At 34.2% G+C, this 15,557-nt stretch overlaps 2 protein-coding genes across 4 annotated transcripts; both read left to right on the top strand.

Moving 5' to 3' along the window:
• The first annotated feature begins 5,548 nt into the window (after positions 1-5,548).
• Positions 5,549-6,220, top strand: LOC122597497. Its single transcript, XM_043770085.1, has one exon. The coding sequence runs from the start codon at positions 5,549-5,551 to the stop codon at positions 6,218-6,220; it is 672 nt and encodes a 223-aa protein (XP_043626020.1).
• Positions 6,221-8,781: 2,561 nt separating this feature from the next.
• On the top strand, positions 8,782-15,540 carry LOC122595425 (histidine kinase 2-like). 3 transcript variants are annotated; one of them, XM_043767781.1, is made up of 13 exons: positions 8,782-9,348; positions 9,865-10,419; positions 10,508-10,789; positions 11,235-11,404; positions 11,492-11,704; positions 11,797-11,983; positions 12,073-12,124; positions 12,204-12,433; positions 12,530-12,628; positions 12,711-13,366; positions 13,818-14,288; positions 14,406-14,929; positions 15,115-15,540. In XM_043767781.1, exons 1-12 carry the CDS (start codon positions 9,046-9,048, stop codon positions 14,653-14,655), a joined length of 3,468 nt encoding a protein of 1,155 aa, XP_043623716.1. In that variant the 5' UTR covers positions 8,782-9,045; the 3' UTR covers positions 14,656-14,929; positions 15,115-15,540. The 3 variants fall into 3 exon arrangements, with proteins under 3 accessions (XP_043623716.1, XP_043623715.1, XP_043623717.1); XM_043767780.1 differs by having other exon boundaries at positions 15,112-15,540; XM_043767782.1 differs by having other exon boundaries at positions 14,406-14,964.
• The last annotated feature ends 17 nt before the right edge of the window (positions 15,541-15,557 follow it).

The following is a 15,557-nucleotide window of genomic DNA, read 5'->3' as shown; positions in this document are numbered from 1 at the left end:
GTCATGTATGATTTTTCATTATGTGTTATACTTACAAAAATTTCTTAATTTTAAACATTTATTTAAAAAGTATTCATTATCCAAATTATGATTAATTAATAATAAAAACAATTAAAAAGTAAAATAAAAAAAACCCATAAATTATAATAAGTCAGCTACGAGATCATCCAAATCGGATGACATATCTATTTCCATATTTTTAATAGTTTTTTTCAATTTGTTTTCTTAAATATACGATAATCTTCATATTTTATATTCTAAAAAATATTATTATAACTACATAACATTTTATTACCATTGGTTAAATTACTATTTCTTATAGATATTTTATTGTTGAAAATTTATAAGGTAATCATTTTTTATAATCATATTGATCTTTTTTCACCTCATACATGTATTATTATTATTACTATAACTAAGTGAGGATAAGATAAGACTAATATGGGTTAAGTCTTTGGATGTCAACTAAGTTTGCTCATTTATAATATTTTTTTTCTTCTTTTTTTAGTATTGTATGATACTATTTAAGAGAAATACTCAGTAAAAGTCAATATTTAAGGATTATATAATGAATAAAAACTTTCGGATTTTAAACTTTGTCACATACCTATATCTAGAGTAAAAATTACATAACGATTATATCTAACTGATTTAGTATTAAATAAAATACAATATAGTGAAAAAAAATTTCTTTTCATCCTTATAAATTAAAATTGAATTTATGTTGATGGTTTATGTGTACTGTATATTTTATTTAGGGAAATGATTAATTCTCCTAACCAAATAGCCTAATAATCCTCATAACCATGAGATGATGACATGTAAAAAAATCAGGGGGCAAGATTAGGAAAGATAATTAGTGGATACCATATGTCACCTTCTTAATGTATTAGGAGGATTATTAGGCTATTTGGTTAGGGGGATTTATCATTTTTCTTTTATATATCCTATTTTTTTAATTTCATTTATTATTACATAGTTGCATGATTTAAATACGGAGTATTATTAGATAGATAAGTCTATTTAGGATTAAAATATATCCATTTATTATGTAACCGTTTTTAATAAATAAGTTTACATTTAAATACATTGGTATAGTGTTGTACTCTTATACTTCAAATTATAAACTGGAAGATGTATTATTTATTTTTATCAGAATATTACGACAATAAATATTCACCATGTAACTCATGAGTTTAATCTAATCGTATATAAACCCAATTACTTATTGTATATATGTGATTGTACTCCACTAGGAAGCAATTAACTGATTAAGTATATTTATGTTGACGAGTCAGTCATATAGGTTGTTAGACCATCCACAACAAGGATGTCCATAGGACATTTGTGGTGACATGGAGGGTGTTTGTAGGGAGACTATTGATGTGGGTGATGACATAGAGGATGTCCATCCATGGTTGTTTGTAAAGAAGGATGTGGAAGAATGAAGAGAGATAAAGGTAAAAGACAAAAGTTACTTTTGAGTTTATTTGGTTGTTTGTAAAAAGGATGGATATATTATTGTTGTGGGTAAAAAGTGTTTGTGAGAATGATGGATGAAAAGCTGACGTAGCATGTTGATTAGGATGTTTGTTAGAAAGATATCCTGAACTGATGCGGATAGTCTTATGTCACATGCCACGATAGTCGTTTAGAAGTTAAGAAATTAAGGTCACATACGTGAAATAAAAAAATAAATCTGAGAGTTTACGGTTTACCTAAGTTAAACACCTCACTTATTGGTAAAATCATGCACCTAGAATTTGAAATTTAGACCCTCGATCATATTATTATTATTATCATAAAATTAAGAAAGCATGGAAATCATAAGCATGTTTTAGGGGGTAGATATATATATGGTGACATTTTAATTACTATTTTATACAAATTAATTAAGCTAATTAAAAGGTCAAAAGCTGAGATCAACATCAAACCTAACCTCATATTCGTTCACAAACACCCTTCCAAATGCTAATTATCCCTCATTCATTTGGACTCGCTCTCTTAACATATAGCACATTCAAAAGTCCTTTTGCCCTTATATACATACAACAACAAACTCACTCTAATAACTTACATTATCTTTCCTGACACGTTCTAGTTGGATCTTGTGCTACTGTTGCCGATCCCGGCCCACTCAGAATCAACAAAGGGTGGCTTATAATCAAGGAACCAAAATGTCAGTACAAAACAAGCCTACCCGGCTACCCCTATATATATAAAAACTAACACATGCACACGATTAACATTCACATTATTCTTAATTAGAGTTAAAACACAATATATATTCATATATATATATATATATATATAGCCTCTATTGACAATTGAGGATATATATATGGCCCTTCATTCCATGGGACGGCAACATGGTGATCAAATGGCGGTAGGAGGTGGCGATGGTGGTGCGTCTTCTTCCTCAATTGCTCTTTTGCAAGCAAGATTCAGACAGCTAGAAAAAATGAGGGAGAAAAGAGAAGAAATGGAGCTCTTAAAATTGTTTTCTGAGTCCCAAACCATAATTAGCAGACAATCGAAGCAAACAAGAAACTTATTAGTGCACCCTGATCATGATGAAATGATCTACCACCAACCAAACGCGACTACAACTACAAAAACATCTACAACGACAACAAGAGCATCGTCTTTTCAAGATTTTCTTTCACTTGAACTTGATTTATATGGAGGAAAGAAAACAGAACATGATCAACCAACAATTAGGACTACTACTACTCCACCTTTTAGAGACTTTTGGTCCATAAATTCAGTTTCAGTTAGCACATCACGTGCTCATGACAAACTTGATGTCGATACTTCCCTTCATCTGTAGAAAAATTACGTTGTTCGTCTTTCCATACATATATATTTTTTTTTCTTAATTATCTTTCTTTTGTTCCTTTTTAGTGTAACTTATAGCAAAAACCGATTTGAATAAAAGAATGACTTCTAATTTATATATCTTGATTATTTCTTGATTGCATATATATTGAGGAAAAAAATGGACACAATAAAAATTAGTTAATGTGTTATACTAGCTAGGGATGGAATTAAAAAGAAAAACAATAAGTTAAACACAAAAATGTAACTCAGGCAAATATGGTTTGCAAGGTAGTTGCAAATATTGTTTGCAGGGTAGTTCCTACAACAATATAACTATTGGTAGTAATTGACCCCAAACTTCATGCCCCACCATGGTATTAATAGAAAAAGTATTTTGATGGGTAAGTTGATAATTTCAATCAATTTATTCTTGTTAGAATCATCGATTTTTAGGAGGGAACATGTCTATTATTAAATTTTTACCTATGTAATGTGACGGCAGGGGCGCAAATGGTGGTGCTGACGAGTACGGTAGGATGTTTACATAAAAATAATTGATGTGAAAAATATAGTTATATTTATGTTAGAAGTTAAATGATAGATGTAGTAAATTGTTTCATTAAATGTAATTTTAATAAATCATGCATGTTAGCTGATAAGTATGTTGATTGGTGAAAGACATCAAATGTGTAATTTGAAAATAAAAAAAGAGATGATACATTCGTAATATATAAGTAATTTGTGATTTGTAATGTATATATGTGATAGTGGATTAAAGTCATCGAATTTAACCAAGTAATATTTTGTGTCATTTTGTTTTTTAAGTTTATGATTATTATTGGTAACTTGTGTTTAATTATCACGAGAATGGTACCCGCGTAATGCGGCGGGGTTAGCGGGGATGACGGTTTGTGTTGTCGGTGATGGTATTATTAGTGGTGGTAGCGGTGTCAAATGGTGTAGGATTGTAGGTTGATGTAAAGGTGATAGTGAAAATATTTTAGAAGATAAGGGTTGAAGTGTAAATTAATTTATTAAAAGCATAAAATGTCCAATGGCACTTTCGGTATTTCAAAGGCAGAAGAAAGCAGTAAAGATGATCGATCCCAACAAATATTTGTATTGTTTTATTTGGATTCTTTTGGTACGTGGTTGGTCAATATTTACTACTAAAAAGTTTGACCGTTGAACTTTACAATAATTTAGAGGAAACTACTATACGTTGACGATACAAAGTGGAATCATTCGTCTTACCACAGTTCTAACAAAAAAGAGCATAATTTTGTAAAATCTTTTTGTACGTAATCATTTAGTTTATGAAATATTTCTAATACTCGTATGATGTACGGTAGCTATATATATTATATTATAAAGAAATTCGAATATACCTCATAATTGATTCGTGAGTATGAAATAAATTGTGGTTAAAGTAAATCGATTATTGTAGCTTAATTATAATAAACACTAATGATAAATATGATATATGTTTAATTTTAGGATTTACCTTAAATTTTTCCAATTACATCAAAATCGGAACTTGTAAGCATAGTGGATGATGACAAATAGCCTTGTGATTTCAAATCGTAAATTTAAAATTTTAAAGTATTCATATTTAATAATTTATTATAAGTAATATAAGTAATAGAAATTGAAGAATTAAAAAAAAAGAGACAATTTTCTTAATAAGAAAACGATTAATCAAATAAGGTTATAATTTGTTTTGTATCTATATAAGCCAAAAGTTAGAGTTTAATTCTAAGTCTAATAAGAAAATTGAATCTATATACAATCAAAAAAAGTTAATTTAATAAAATATATAAATTAAAAAGACACGTATCAATCAAGGATTATGTCATAGTTTATTGGTAGATTGTGAAAAAAATGGTATTTGCCTGGGAACCACTTAGTCCCATAGAGAATATTTCTCTCAAGCTAGCAACCCCAGCAATGCTGCCTGGCAATGAGACTCCAAATTTCTTGGTTTGAGTTTCGAACCCAGGTCTTTCACCCCCAAGGAATTTTTGTAAGGAGGCGGGTGGCCACTGCGCCATTAAGCGAGTGGTTAGTTTATTGGTAGATTGTGTATTAATTGAAGTTTGTGTTAGAAGTATGATTGTATTATACAGTTGCCACGTCTAAAAAAGAAACACATATAGTCAAAATCAAGATCGAGATCGTGTAGAACAGGCAAGACTCGTCTATATAAGCACCTTTTAAATAGATGCATTCGTCATTTTTATGTTTTTAATAGGGAGATACAAAGTAAATTTTACTTTGCAAAATGGCATTGAGCTATCGTTTGTCTTTATAATATACAATACTTCAAATACTAAGAGGGTACCCAATGGTACTAGTTCCTGGCTCGTTCGACATCTTCGGATGAGTCCACACCGTTGGGTGAGATTCATCCCTGGTTCGTTCGTGGGGCTCGTCTTGGTAGCTCGTTCCTGCAAGGACGAATGTGTTTCATTTTTTTATTTTTTTTAAATTGCAACGACTAGTTCTGATTAAAGAAGAAGACAAAGTATAAGTTTCATCATTTGGCAAGTTTAGTCCCTGTAACGGCTGTTTGTTCAAAACTAGTTCAAAAAAGTGACAACTTTAGTCTTTAACGGCTAGTTTATCAAAATGGCTATATATACACTTCAAGTGAACCACCATTTGACACTAATCTTGCATATATTCAGCTCTATTATACGAAAACACACTTTTGTATACATAAATCATCATGAACAACCAGTTTCATTCAAGTTTATCAACGTACACGAGACCCGATTTGTTTCCTACCGAAGACGATGATGATGAGATTTTTGGCATCATGGCCGAATGTGTTGATTTTCTTAAACAAGGTGAATCATCAAGACCATTCATACCTCGTATGGTCGTCGACAGAGATCGACATGGTGCTGACGAGCGCCTAATGGCAACTTACTTTAACGAAAACCCAAAGTATTCGTTGAAGAGTTTTAGGCGACGATTCTGTATGTCTAGACCTATGTTCATGCGCATTGTGAACTACATAATATCATACCCATCTCGCAATCCAGGTTCTGTGCCTTTGCATTTTAAAAGAATGCAAAACAAGCAGCTTGATGCCCGAGGAAAGCCTGGTTTCAGCACCATCCAAAAGTGTGTATGCGCCATACGTCAATTGGCGTATGGCTACAATCCCAACTCGTTTGACGAGTATCTACAGATGGGTGAAGAAACAACAAGGTGTTATCTAGACTATTACTGTAAGTGTGTGTTCGAACTTTACAGGGATAAATATTTGCACAGACCAACACCGGAGGACATAAAACGCTTGTACGCTCGACATGAAGAGCTTCATGGCTTCCCAGGCATGCTTGGAAGCATTGATTGCATGCACTGGCCTTGGAAGAACTGTCCCAAGGCATGACAAGGTCAGTTTACGCGTGGTGATCACGGTCATCCAACCATCATGCTTGAAGCGGTAGCTCCATACGATAGGTGGATTTGGCATGCTTTTTTCGGCACAGCTGGTTCGAACAATGATATAAATGTTCTGAACCAATCGCCTTTATTTAGGGAAATCATTGAAGATCGTGCACCTGATAGCTCGTTCACTGTTAATGGCACCCACTACAAAAAGGGTTACTTTCTCGCAGACGGCATTTACCCCGAATGGTCGACTTTTGTAAAGTCGTATTCATGCCCTCAAGATGAGAAGCAGAAGAAATTTAAAAGTTTCAAGAAAGTGCCCGGAAGGATGTCGAGTGTGCCTTTGGAGGGCTTCAAAACTCATGGCACATTCTAACCCAACCAGCAAGATCAAAAAGCGTGAATCGGATCACTCGAACAATGTACGCCTGTGTTATATTGCATAACATGAAGATTGAAGACCCCGCTCACTCGAAGATGGAGACGACAGTGATCCAATCGTTTTACCGGAACGTACGTTCGAGGAAAGGATTGCATTTCACCAAAGTACCGGCAAGGAGCTTCGAGATCACACTGTGCATCATGCTCTTCGTCATGATCTTACGAAGCATATATGGCGCCTCCCGGCTTAATGTGTGTTTTTTATAATAAACTATTGTTAATGTTTTTATTTTAATGTGTGTTTTCTTTATTTGAAGTATTGTAATGTGTTTTTTTTGTGTGTTTTTTTTAATAAATTGTGTAATGTTTTTATTTTTAATGAAGTGTTTTTTATTTGGGTATGTTTTAGTTTGTTATAATTTTAGAGGGTTAAAAGTGTAAAGTTTGGATAAATGGATATAATTAAATAATTGGTGGGTGCAAGACTAGTCCTTGAGGGATGAGTCCATTAGGTGCATTTTGCTGATGTGGCACTAACAGAGACTAGCCTTTGGGGATGAGTGGTCACCATTGAGTACCCTCTAAAAGAAACGTGTGTGGAAAATATATTGAATATAAATATGTGCTGTGATTGTCTGTCGTAAATTTTTAATTAAGATTAAATAGTTTCACATGATATGGTGTACATAATATATAAATAAAAAGGGATTAGTTTCCTGAAATATAATTATCCTTGACCAAATGTCTAAAGTAGGAAAAAACTAAAGTTATGTGTATTGTATGTAAGCAACTTGAAAAAATGTTTATTGTATGTAAGAAAACATACGTGGCAACCATATAATGGTGCCACTTGTCAGATTGTAATTGGTTGAAACGAAATTCTTACATACAATAAACATTATTTCAAAGTTGTTTACATACAATACACACAACTTTAGTTATTTCCTACTATAGACATTCGTTCAAGGTTTCTTATATTCGAGGAAACTAATCCCAAATAAAAATGGCAATAAAAATGGTTAATATGATTGGTGTACATGTGTCATCAAACATCCCATGCGAGTGCCACTATTATATCCAACCATATGAATCTTGTTCATCTGTGAATCGTTGGTGATTTTGATTCACTATTGGACAGGTATTGATTTTTCTGCAGTCATGTTCGCTAATCATAGGACACATAATATTTATTTCATAAGAACAAAAAGGGAGTTATATAATTAATCAATTGGCGATCATGAGCATTGAAGATTAGAAAACCTCATTTATTTTATCTTTTAAACAAACATTTCCTTTGTCAAACATTAAATCTTAATGGAATTATATTTTAGGAAACATGTTCGAAATTGTCTCAGTAGTTAATTTAAAATCGTTACACAAACTTTTATAGGAGAGAAACATTCTTCAAATTATTTTAATTTAGGTCTCAGACTCGGTTACAAAGATTAAATGATTTTTAAACAGAAAATATTTTTATGATGAGAATCAAATAGAGGCATTAACATTAAAAAAAACCTACATTGCAACAAACCATAACAAAAACATCTAAGATCAGTATTCATTTAGTTACCCTCCAACAAGATATGATGAGATGATCATACCTATCTAGCCACAACAAACCTAAAGCCACCATATCTATTTCTATTTTTATCTATGGATAGAAAGCAAAAAGAGAAAAAACATAGATATTATAAAAATAATAATATAATATAATATAATAAAAAAGTGAAGGCTTTGCCTCTGTAATCACATAACACTTATTGATTCCAGTTGTGCAGTGTGCACTGAATAACCCAACTGGCTTTCCATTTCCATTTCCATTTCCATTTTCAATTTTATCTCAGTAACAAACATTCATAATTCATTAAAATAAAAATAAAAAAGTCTTGTTCTTGACACCTCTTTATACTTGTAACAGCTTTTGGCTTGGCAGGCAGGCATACCTCATTTCAAGAAAAATTACTTAAACTTTCCTCACATTTCTTTGTCTTATTCAAACTAAAGCTTCCGACTTGCCATGATTCCTTTCACAAGATGTGATTCTTATTGGTTTTTGCAGCTCAATATTATATTGTGATATGGGTTTGCTCCAAGATTCATTTGTACCTCATAAAGTTTCAAACTTTGCATGATTTTTTCATTCAATTCATAGATTTTCAGGGTGTTTTCTCATGTGGGTATTTGTTGTAATAATGTTTTTGAACATTAAGATTCCATTATACCTCATTAAAAGCACCTCCAAAGTAAGCTAGTGATTAAGCTTCTTGAGTTAGCTATTAAGTTTCTGCCGTTTAAAAAAAAAAAGAAAAAGAGAAGCTATTAAGCTTCTGATCAGTTCATGTATGATGTATTGGTACCTCATAAAGATTCTACCTTTATGAGATTTTTCATATAATTCTTGAATTGTAAAGGTGTTTACTCAATTGGGTATTTGTAACAATAATGTCTTTGAATTCTAAGATTTCTGAGTCAAATGGTATATTGTTGACCAGGTCAAAGATGAGAAAGGCTAAAGAGCCTGTTATAGGGTCTAATTATCGCTGGATATGGAAAAGATTGTACCTTCTTTTGTGGGTTTTTGTTATTGTTTTCGGGTTTGGTTTGTTTTTGTTCAATGGTGTTTTTATTAAGAAATTCGAGGTCGTAGGATCATTAGATGATAAATCTTTAGTTTTGGTTGAACGGTTTAATGTCAGCAAGGACCTTCTTCATGAGCTTAATTCTTCATTCGTTGAATCAGATCAGGTTATGAATTTTCTGCTTCTAACTTTTACTTTATATTCATACATTTTAGTGAATCTTGACAAATGTACATGTGAAGGCGTAATTAAAGCACCTGGATTCGTAGAAACTATCTGAGAATAGGGAAATTGGCTCCAATTGTTTAGAAACAAAGTGTTAACTAGAACTAGTCAATCTCTTTAGTAATGTTTACTTTTTTGTGATTATACTTATATATAATCTCGACGGCTTCAACTCCTAGGGTGGCTTTCATTTTTAGCAACAGATAATCCTTAGAAGGTGTTTTAGAATTTTGGCCTAGATTTTCATTTGGAATGTTTATGTGGGAAGTAAACTTACCACTATACTATGATGACTTCTTATTCACACAGAAAGTGTAGTAGGCATAAAGTATTTCTGATAGGCGAAGTCCCTTTAACTTGTGAATAGAATTAGAAGATATGAAACAGAAATGGAATCCGCAAGATCTGTAGAACCATGACATGTGAACTATGTTCTAAGTTTATCTGTCTCTTTCAGATAACGTCGTTGAAATGTACCAAACAGTTGGGAGATGACATGTCAACAAAACGCAAATTTACTTGTGCTGTCAAAATGCTGAATAATGCACAAAATGTGGAATTGTGGGGTCAATGCCCTATCCATGATGATAAAGCAGTGCAGACAATGCTACCTGGAGAATTTGAAAGAGTGCATGATAACAGTATTATAAAGCCATGCGTGTGGGGACTTTTTGTAATTGCATTGTGTACCCTGATTCCTTGTGTGTGGAAGAACCGTAAAGGCAGGATGAAGAAGAAAGAGCATGCACAAAGCTCCTCAAGGGGAGCTGGGAAGTGGATGAAGACACTTCTAGTTCTATTTGTGTTAGTTGGAGTTACTGTATCAATTTGTTTATTTTGGTACTTATATGATGGTATTCAGATTAAAAGAAGAGAAACTCTAGCAAACATGTGTGATGAACGGGCACGAATGTTGCAAGATCAATTCAATGTAAGCATGAACCATGTTCATGCCCTTGCTATTCTTGTGTCCACCTTCTATCATGGGAAACAACCTCCAGCCATGGATCAAGTAACCTTTTTATCTTTTTTCCCATTCCTCTAATGTTTCCTTTTCTCAAAACATTCTAGAAAAAGAAACTTTTGTTATATTATTACAGAAAACTTTTGGGGAATACACCGAAAGAACGGCTTTTGAGAGGCCACTAACTAGTGGTGTTGCATATGCTTTGAGAGTGCGCCATTCTGATAGGGAAAAATTTGAGAAAGAACATGGATGGACTATAAAGAAGATGGAAACCGAAGACCAGGATCAGACTTTGGCACAAGATTGTGACCCTGATAATCTTGATCCGTCACCAATTCAAGATGAATATGCTCCGGTTATTTTATCTCAAGAAACCGTTTCTCATATCGTCTCTATTGATATGATGTCCGGAAAGGTATCTATCTTTATTAAAAGCGTTTTTAAAGAGGTGGAAAGTTTAACCCATGTTATATCTCAACAGGTAAGAAAAAAGTTTAGCTTAAATTGTGTGAAACGGGCCAAAAGTCACCTGAAGTGTATTTTCATTGCGTAAAAGCTTGATCATAAGACTTGGACTACTGTTGAAATATTATAAGTTTCATAATCATATTTTGACCCATTAATCAAAAATAACATTTGATATTTTTGGATGAAAGATTTCCGGCCAACCCAATCTGACCCGTCCCTTGCCAAAAATTACCCATTTTAAGCTTAAACCCACTTTTCCACCCCTGCTCTTAGTTGCTATATTCTTGGCTAGTTTTATTCTTAATGTTATAACATGATAACAACTAAATAACATGTATGGTATATCCAATTTTTGTGCTGTCTCAGTTTCTTTTGTTTCCACTATCCTTTAGGAAGACCGTGAAAACATTTTGCGAGCAAGGGCATCTGGAAAAGGAGTCTTGACATCTCCTTTTATGCTTCTAAAATCAAACCATTTAGGGGTTGTACTTACCTTTGCTGTTTATAATGGTCATCTTCATCGAAATGCTACACCAGAACAGCGAATTAAGGCCACTGTGGGGTAGGTTTGATGTCAATATAACAGCATATCTTTGATTCAAGATTTAGTTCATTTTTAATAATAATGAAACCTTTTGTAACATAACAGGTATCTTGGTGCATCTTACGATGTCCCTTCATTGGTTGAGAAGCTTCTACACCAACTAGCAAGCAAACAAACAATTGTTGTGAATGTTTATGACACAACAAATGCTTCTGCAGCTATTAATATGTATGGTCCTGATGAGATTGATACAGGTCTACTTCATATCAGTAGCCTTGACTTTGGTGATCCTGCTAGGAAGCATGAAATGCGTTGCAGGTTATATATTTACACATCTTTTGACTTTTTTTCTTATGAATGGGATGTCTACTTGATTTGATTTATATAACATGGATTTCATTTTGTAACAGGTTTAAGCATAGACCTTCTCTGCCTTGGACAGCAATTTCAGCATCGGGTGGGTTGCTTACAATCACTTTCCTTCTTGGTCAAATCTTCTATGCAGCTATAAACCGGATTGCAACAGTAGAACAAGATTGTCGTAAGATGAGGGAGCTCAAGCATCGTGCAGAAGCTGCAGATATAGCAAAATCTCAGGTGCATTTACAAAAAAATCCATATCTGCTTTGTTGTTCATATCCCATGATCATGATGTTGACCATGATTATGATCACTCTCTTTTGTAGTTTCTTGCAACGGTTTCCCATGAAATTAGGACCCCAATGAATGGTGTTTTAGGTAACTTGTAGACCTAGTTCAGTTGATCTCATTTAATCTTCTTGGGAGTGTAATATTAAAAAAAAGAATTCTATAACAGGTATGCTGCAGATGCTTATGGACACAAATCTTGACGCGAAGCAATTGGATTTTGCCCAGACTGCTCATGCTAGTGGAAAAGATTTGATTAAGTTGATTAATGAGGTACTTGATCAGGCCAAAATTGAATCTGGAAGGCTTGAACTTGAAGCTGTCCCTTTTGAGTTGCGCACCATTCTTGATAATGTTTTATCACTGTTTCTAACCAAATCCCAAGAGAAGGGAATTGAGGTAGATTCCAATGAATATACGTTTTTGCTTTATCTATCACTATGATTAGTACATTTGTTCTAACTAAAGCTTTAATATGTTGTCGTGAATGAGAAGTTGGCAGTTTATGTTTCTAATCAACTTCCTGAAGTCGTTGTTGGAGACCCAGGACGTTTCAGGCAAATAATCACAAATCTGGTCGCAAATTCACTTAAAGTTAGCACCTTTCTTCACATTTATTAGAAACAACAGACTTTACTGCACTTCTTGTCCTATTTACATCCATTGCCTTTTGCAGTTCACAAATGATAGAGGACACATATTTGTGTCAGTGCATCTAGCAGATGAAGTGTCACGTGTATCTTACTTGAAGGACGACATACTAAGACAACTCTTGACCTCTGGTCACGGGTCAAATTCAAGTGTAATGAGTAATACTTTGAGTGGGCTTCCTGTTGTCGATAGAAAGAGGAGTTTGGAAAACTTTGAAAAGTTGGGAGGCAGAGATATGATTGGTGAATCTGAAAAGATCAAAGTACTGGTGACTGTTGAAGATACGGGCGTGGGAATCCCAAAAGAAGCGCAAAGCCGTATATTTATGCCGTTTATGCAGGCTGACAGCTCAACGTCAAGAACTTATGGTGGGACTGGAATCGGACTGAGCATCTGTAAACGATTGGTAGGGCTTATGAATGGTGAGATCGGTTTCGTCAGCGAGCCTGGTACTGGAAGTACTTTCTCATTTACAGCTGTTTTCAAGAAAAGGGAAACAAGCTCTCTTGATACTGTTATGCAGCAGTTTTATCCTACAATATCAGAGTTTCGGGGACTAAAAGCATTAGTCATTGATTGGAAAAACATAAGAGCGGAAGTCACAAGATACCATCTTCAAAGATTGGGAATATCTGTCGAGATCGCATCTAGTTTTGAATTTGCACAAGCTTACTCAGCAAGGTAGTCTTGAAGGTGGTTATATGGTGGTGCTGGGGCTATATGTGACCAGTCAATATAGGTTTGGGTCAAAACAGACTGGGTCTGGTTTGATTTATTTGAGCACGCTTGTTCAAACATTTGGAACTTTATATAAAATAAAAAGATGTGCTAAATTTGATTACAAAATTTACTTCTCCAACAATAATCCAGCTCTTTTTGAGTTAAAATGGTTTAGGATGTTTTATGCATTTGAAATATATCCTAGGCACCCTTCAACCTGTTTGACCTGCCCAACCCATTTGACCCATTTTCTTTAGTTTGACCCATTTCCTTTAGTTTGACCCATTACATATAAAGCTTGAATTGACCCATTCATAAGCGTTTTGGGTTGAGATTAAACCTCTACTTATTTACTGGACATGAGTGACTATTTATGACTTTATTAATCATTCATCTTCTTCCCTTTTTGTAGTGACTCGGCTGGTTTTGCAATGATTCTTATTGACCAAGAAGTTTGGGACAAGGAGAGTGGCCTTGCATTTCTTAGTGGTCTCAAAAGTAGCAAGAAACTATTTCTATTGGCTAACACTGCAAGCCCTACTACTATACATCACGAGGTGAAATTGGGTAACTTGGCAGCTACCATAGTGCCTAAGCCTCTACGGTTAAGCGTCTTGATCTCTTGCTTTCAAGAAAAGCTTAATGTGGGAGATAAGAGAGTTGTAGCAAGAAGAAAACCAACTCTTGGGACTTTACTACGTGATAAAAAAATATTGGTGGTTGATGATAATGTTGTCAATAGACGGGTGGCAGAAGGTGCTTTGAAGAAGTATGGAGCTTTAGTCACCTGTGTAGATAGCGGGAAGACTGCATTAGAGAGACTTAAACCGCCTCACTCATTTCATGCATGTTTCATGGATCTCCAAATGCCCGAAATGGATGGGTAAAACTTTCTCCCTTCATTTTGATAGTGTAATATCTGAAGTTACTTCATTTTGATAGTAGTAATCTTGTTTTAGTTATGCTAAAAGTACTGACTTTTGGTGTTGTATGTACATAGGTTTGAAGCTACAAGACAAATTCGCAAGGTAGAAAGCAAGGTTAATGAACAAATTGAATCTGGCGAAATTTCGATTGAAATGTTTGGAAATGTGGGTCATTGGCACACACCTATTTTAGCAATGACTGCAGATGTGATTCAGGCTACAGATGAAGAATGCATAAAATGTGGGATGGATGGGTATGTGTCAAAGCCATTTGAGGAAGAACAACTGTACTCGGCTGCAGCTTCCTTTTTTGAGTCTGGTTGATGGTTCACATGGTCCAGCATAGCGGGCTGCACCAATTCACCTAGTCTACACGTAGTTATGCCTTGATTAACAGTTTGGTTCTGTGGCTCTCAGTTGGTTCTCCTCAGGACCGGCACCATGACCATTCATTAAGCTGAAATTCGTTTTTTTAGTCTCATGGTCCAGTCCAGCATAGTTGGTTACATCGGCTGACCTAGCTAACCGACTGTCTTAATAGTCTGGTTAACCACCTTGCCATGAACGTAGCATCATTCAAGGGGTTGTTCCTTCCATGGTAACTTGTTTACCTTAATCTACTTTTTCCATCAGGTTCATCAATTTCCCAAAAACATATTCTTACTGAGTTCATCTAATCATTCATTTTTATTTGGAGTCTAAACAATTTCAAGCCTCTATTATGATATATTGAGAATACTTTTTGAGGTTAAAAGTATAATATTATTCCCCAACTTTCAGCAGGGAAGGGCCTGGGATCCACGCATGTGTCTTCGTTTACTGCCTCATTGTGGCTAAGAAATACGGCATCGGTATACTCCTCATGGGCTCATGTATCTTTCCTTGTTCGGTTGACCAAGAAATCAACATAGAATCAGTGTTTGTTTGAAGAGAAGACGAGAAAAGACCAACATTAAACCTAGTAACCTAAATATGTATGTATAGCCTACTATTTTTTTATTGTACAAAATCCAATATAGGTTGTTTGTAAGTGTGTAACGGTCGCTAGCTCATGTTAGATTGTTATTAGTTGCATTTGTTGCATTTTTTGCGGTATAGGGTTTGAAAGACATGTGGAGGGTGAGAGTTGTGTGCACTAGGATTTGTAGTTGTACAGTATTCTTTACAGATGTATGTACCTTCATGAATGTATGTAGTAATTTTTTTGTATGCCACTTATATATGCT

This window comes from Erigeron canadensis, chromosome 4 (assembly GCF_010389155.1).
Source record: "Erigeron canadensis isolate Cc75 chromosome 4, C_canadensis_v1, whole genome shotgun sequence".
In the NCBI taxonomy this organism is placed as follows: domain Eukaryota; kingdom Viridiplantae; phylum Streptophyta; class Magnoliopsida; order Asterales; family Asteraceae; genus Erigeron; species Erigeron canadensis.
Note: the sequence above shows the minus strand (reverse complement) of the source record. Positions and strands in the feature narration are given on the sequence as shown.

Coding starts and splice junctions, on each gene's coding strand:
- LOC122597497 (XM_043770085.1), top strand. CDS start 5,549: ATGAACAACCAGTTTCATTCAAGTTTATCAACGTACACGAGACCCGAT.
- LOC122595425 (XM_043767781.1), top strand. CDS start 9,046: ATGTCTTTGAATTCTAAGATTTCTGAGTCAAATGGTATATTGTTGACC. Junction 10,790..11,234: donor TTGATATGATGTCCGGAAAG/GTATCTATCTTT, acceptor ACTATCCTTTAG/GAAGACCGTGAAAACATTTT. Junction 13,367..13,817: donor GCACAAGCTTACTCAGCAAG/GTAGTCTTGAAG, acceptor CCCTTTTTGTAG/TGACTCGGCTGGTTTTGCAA.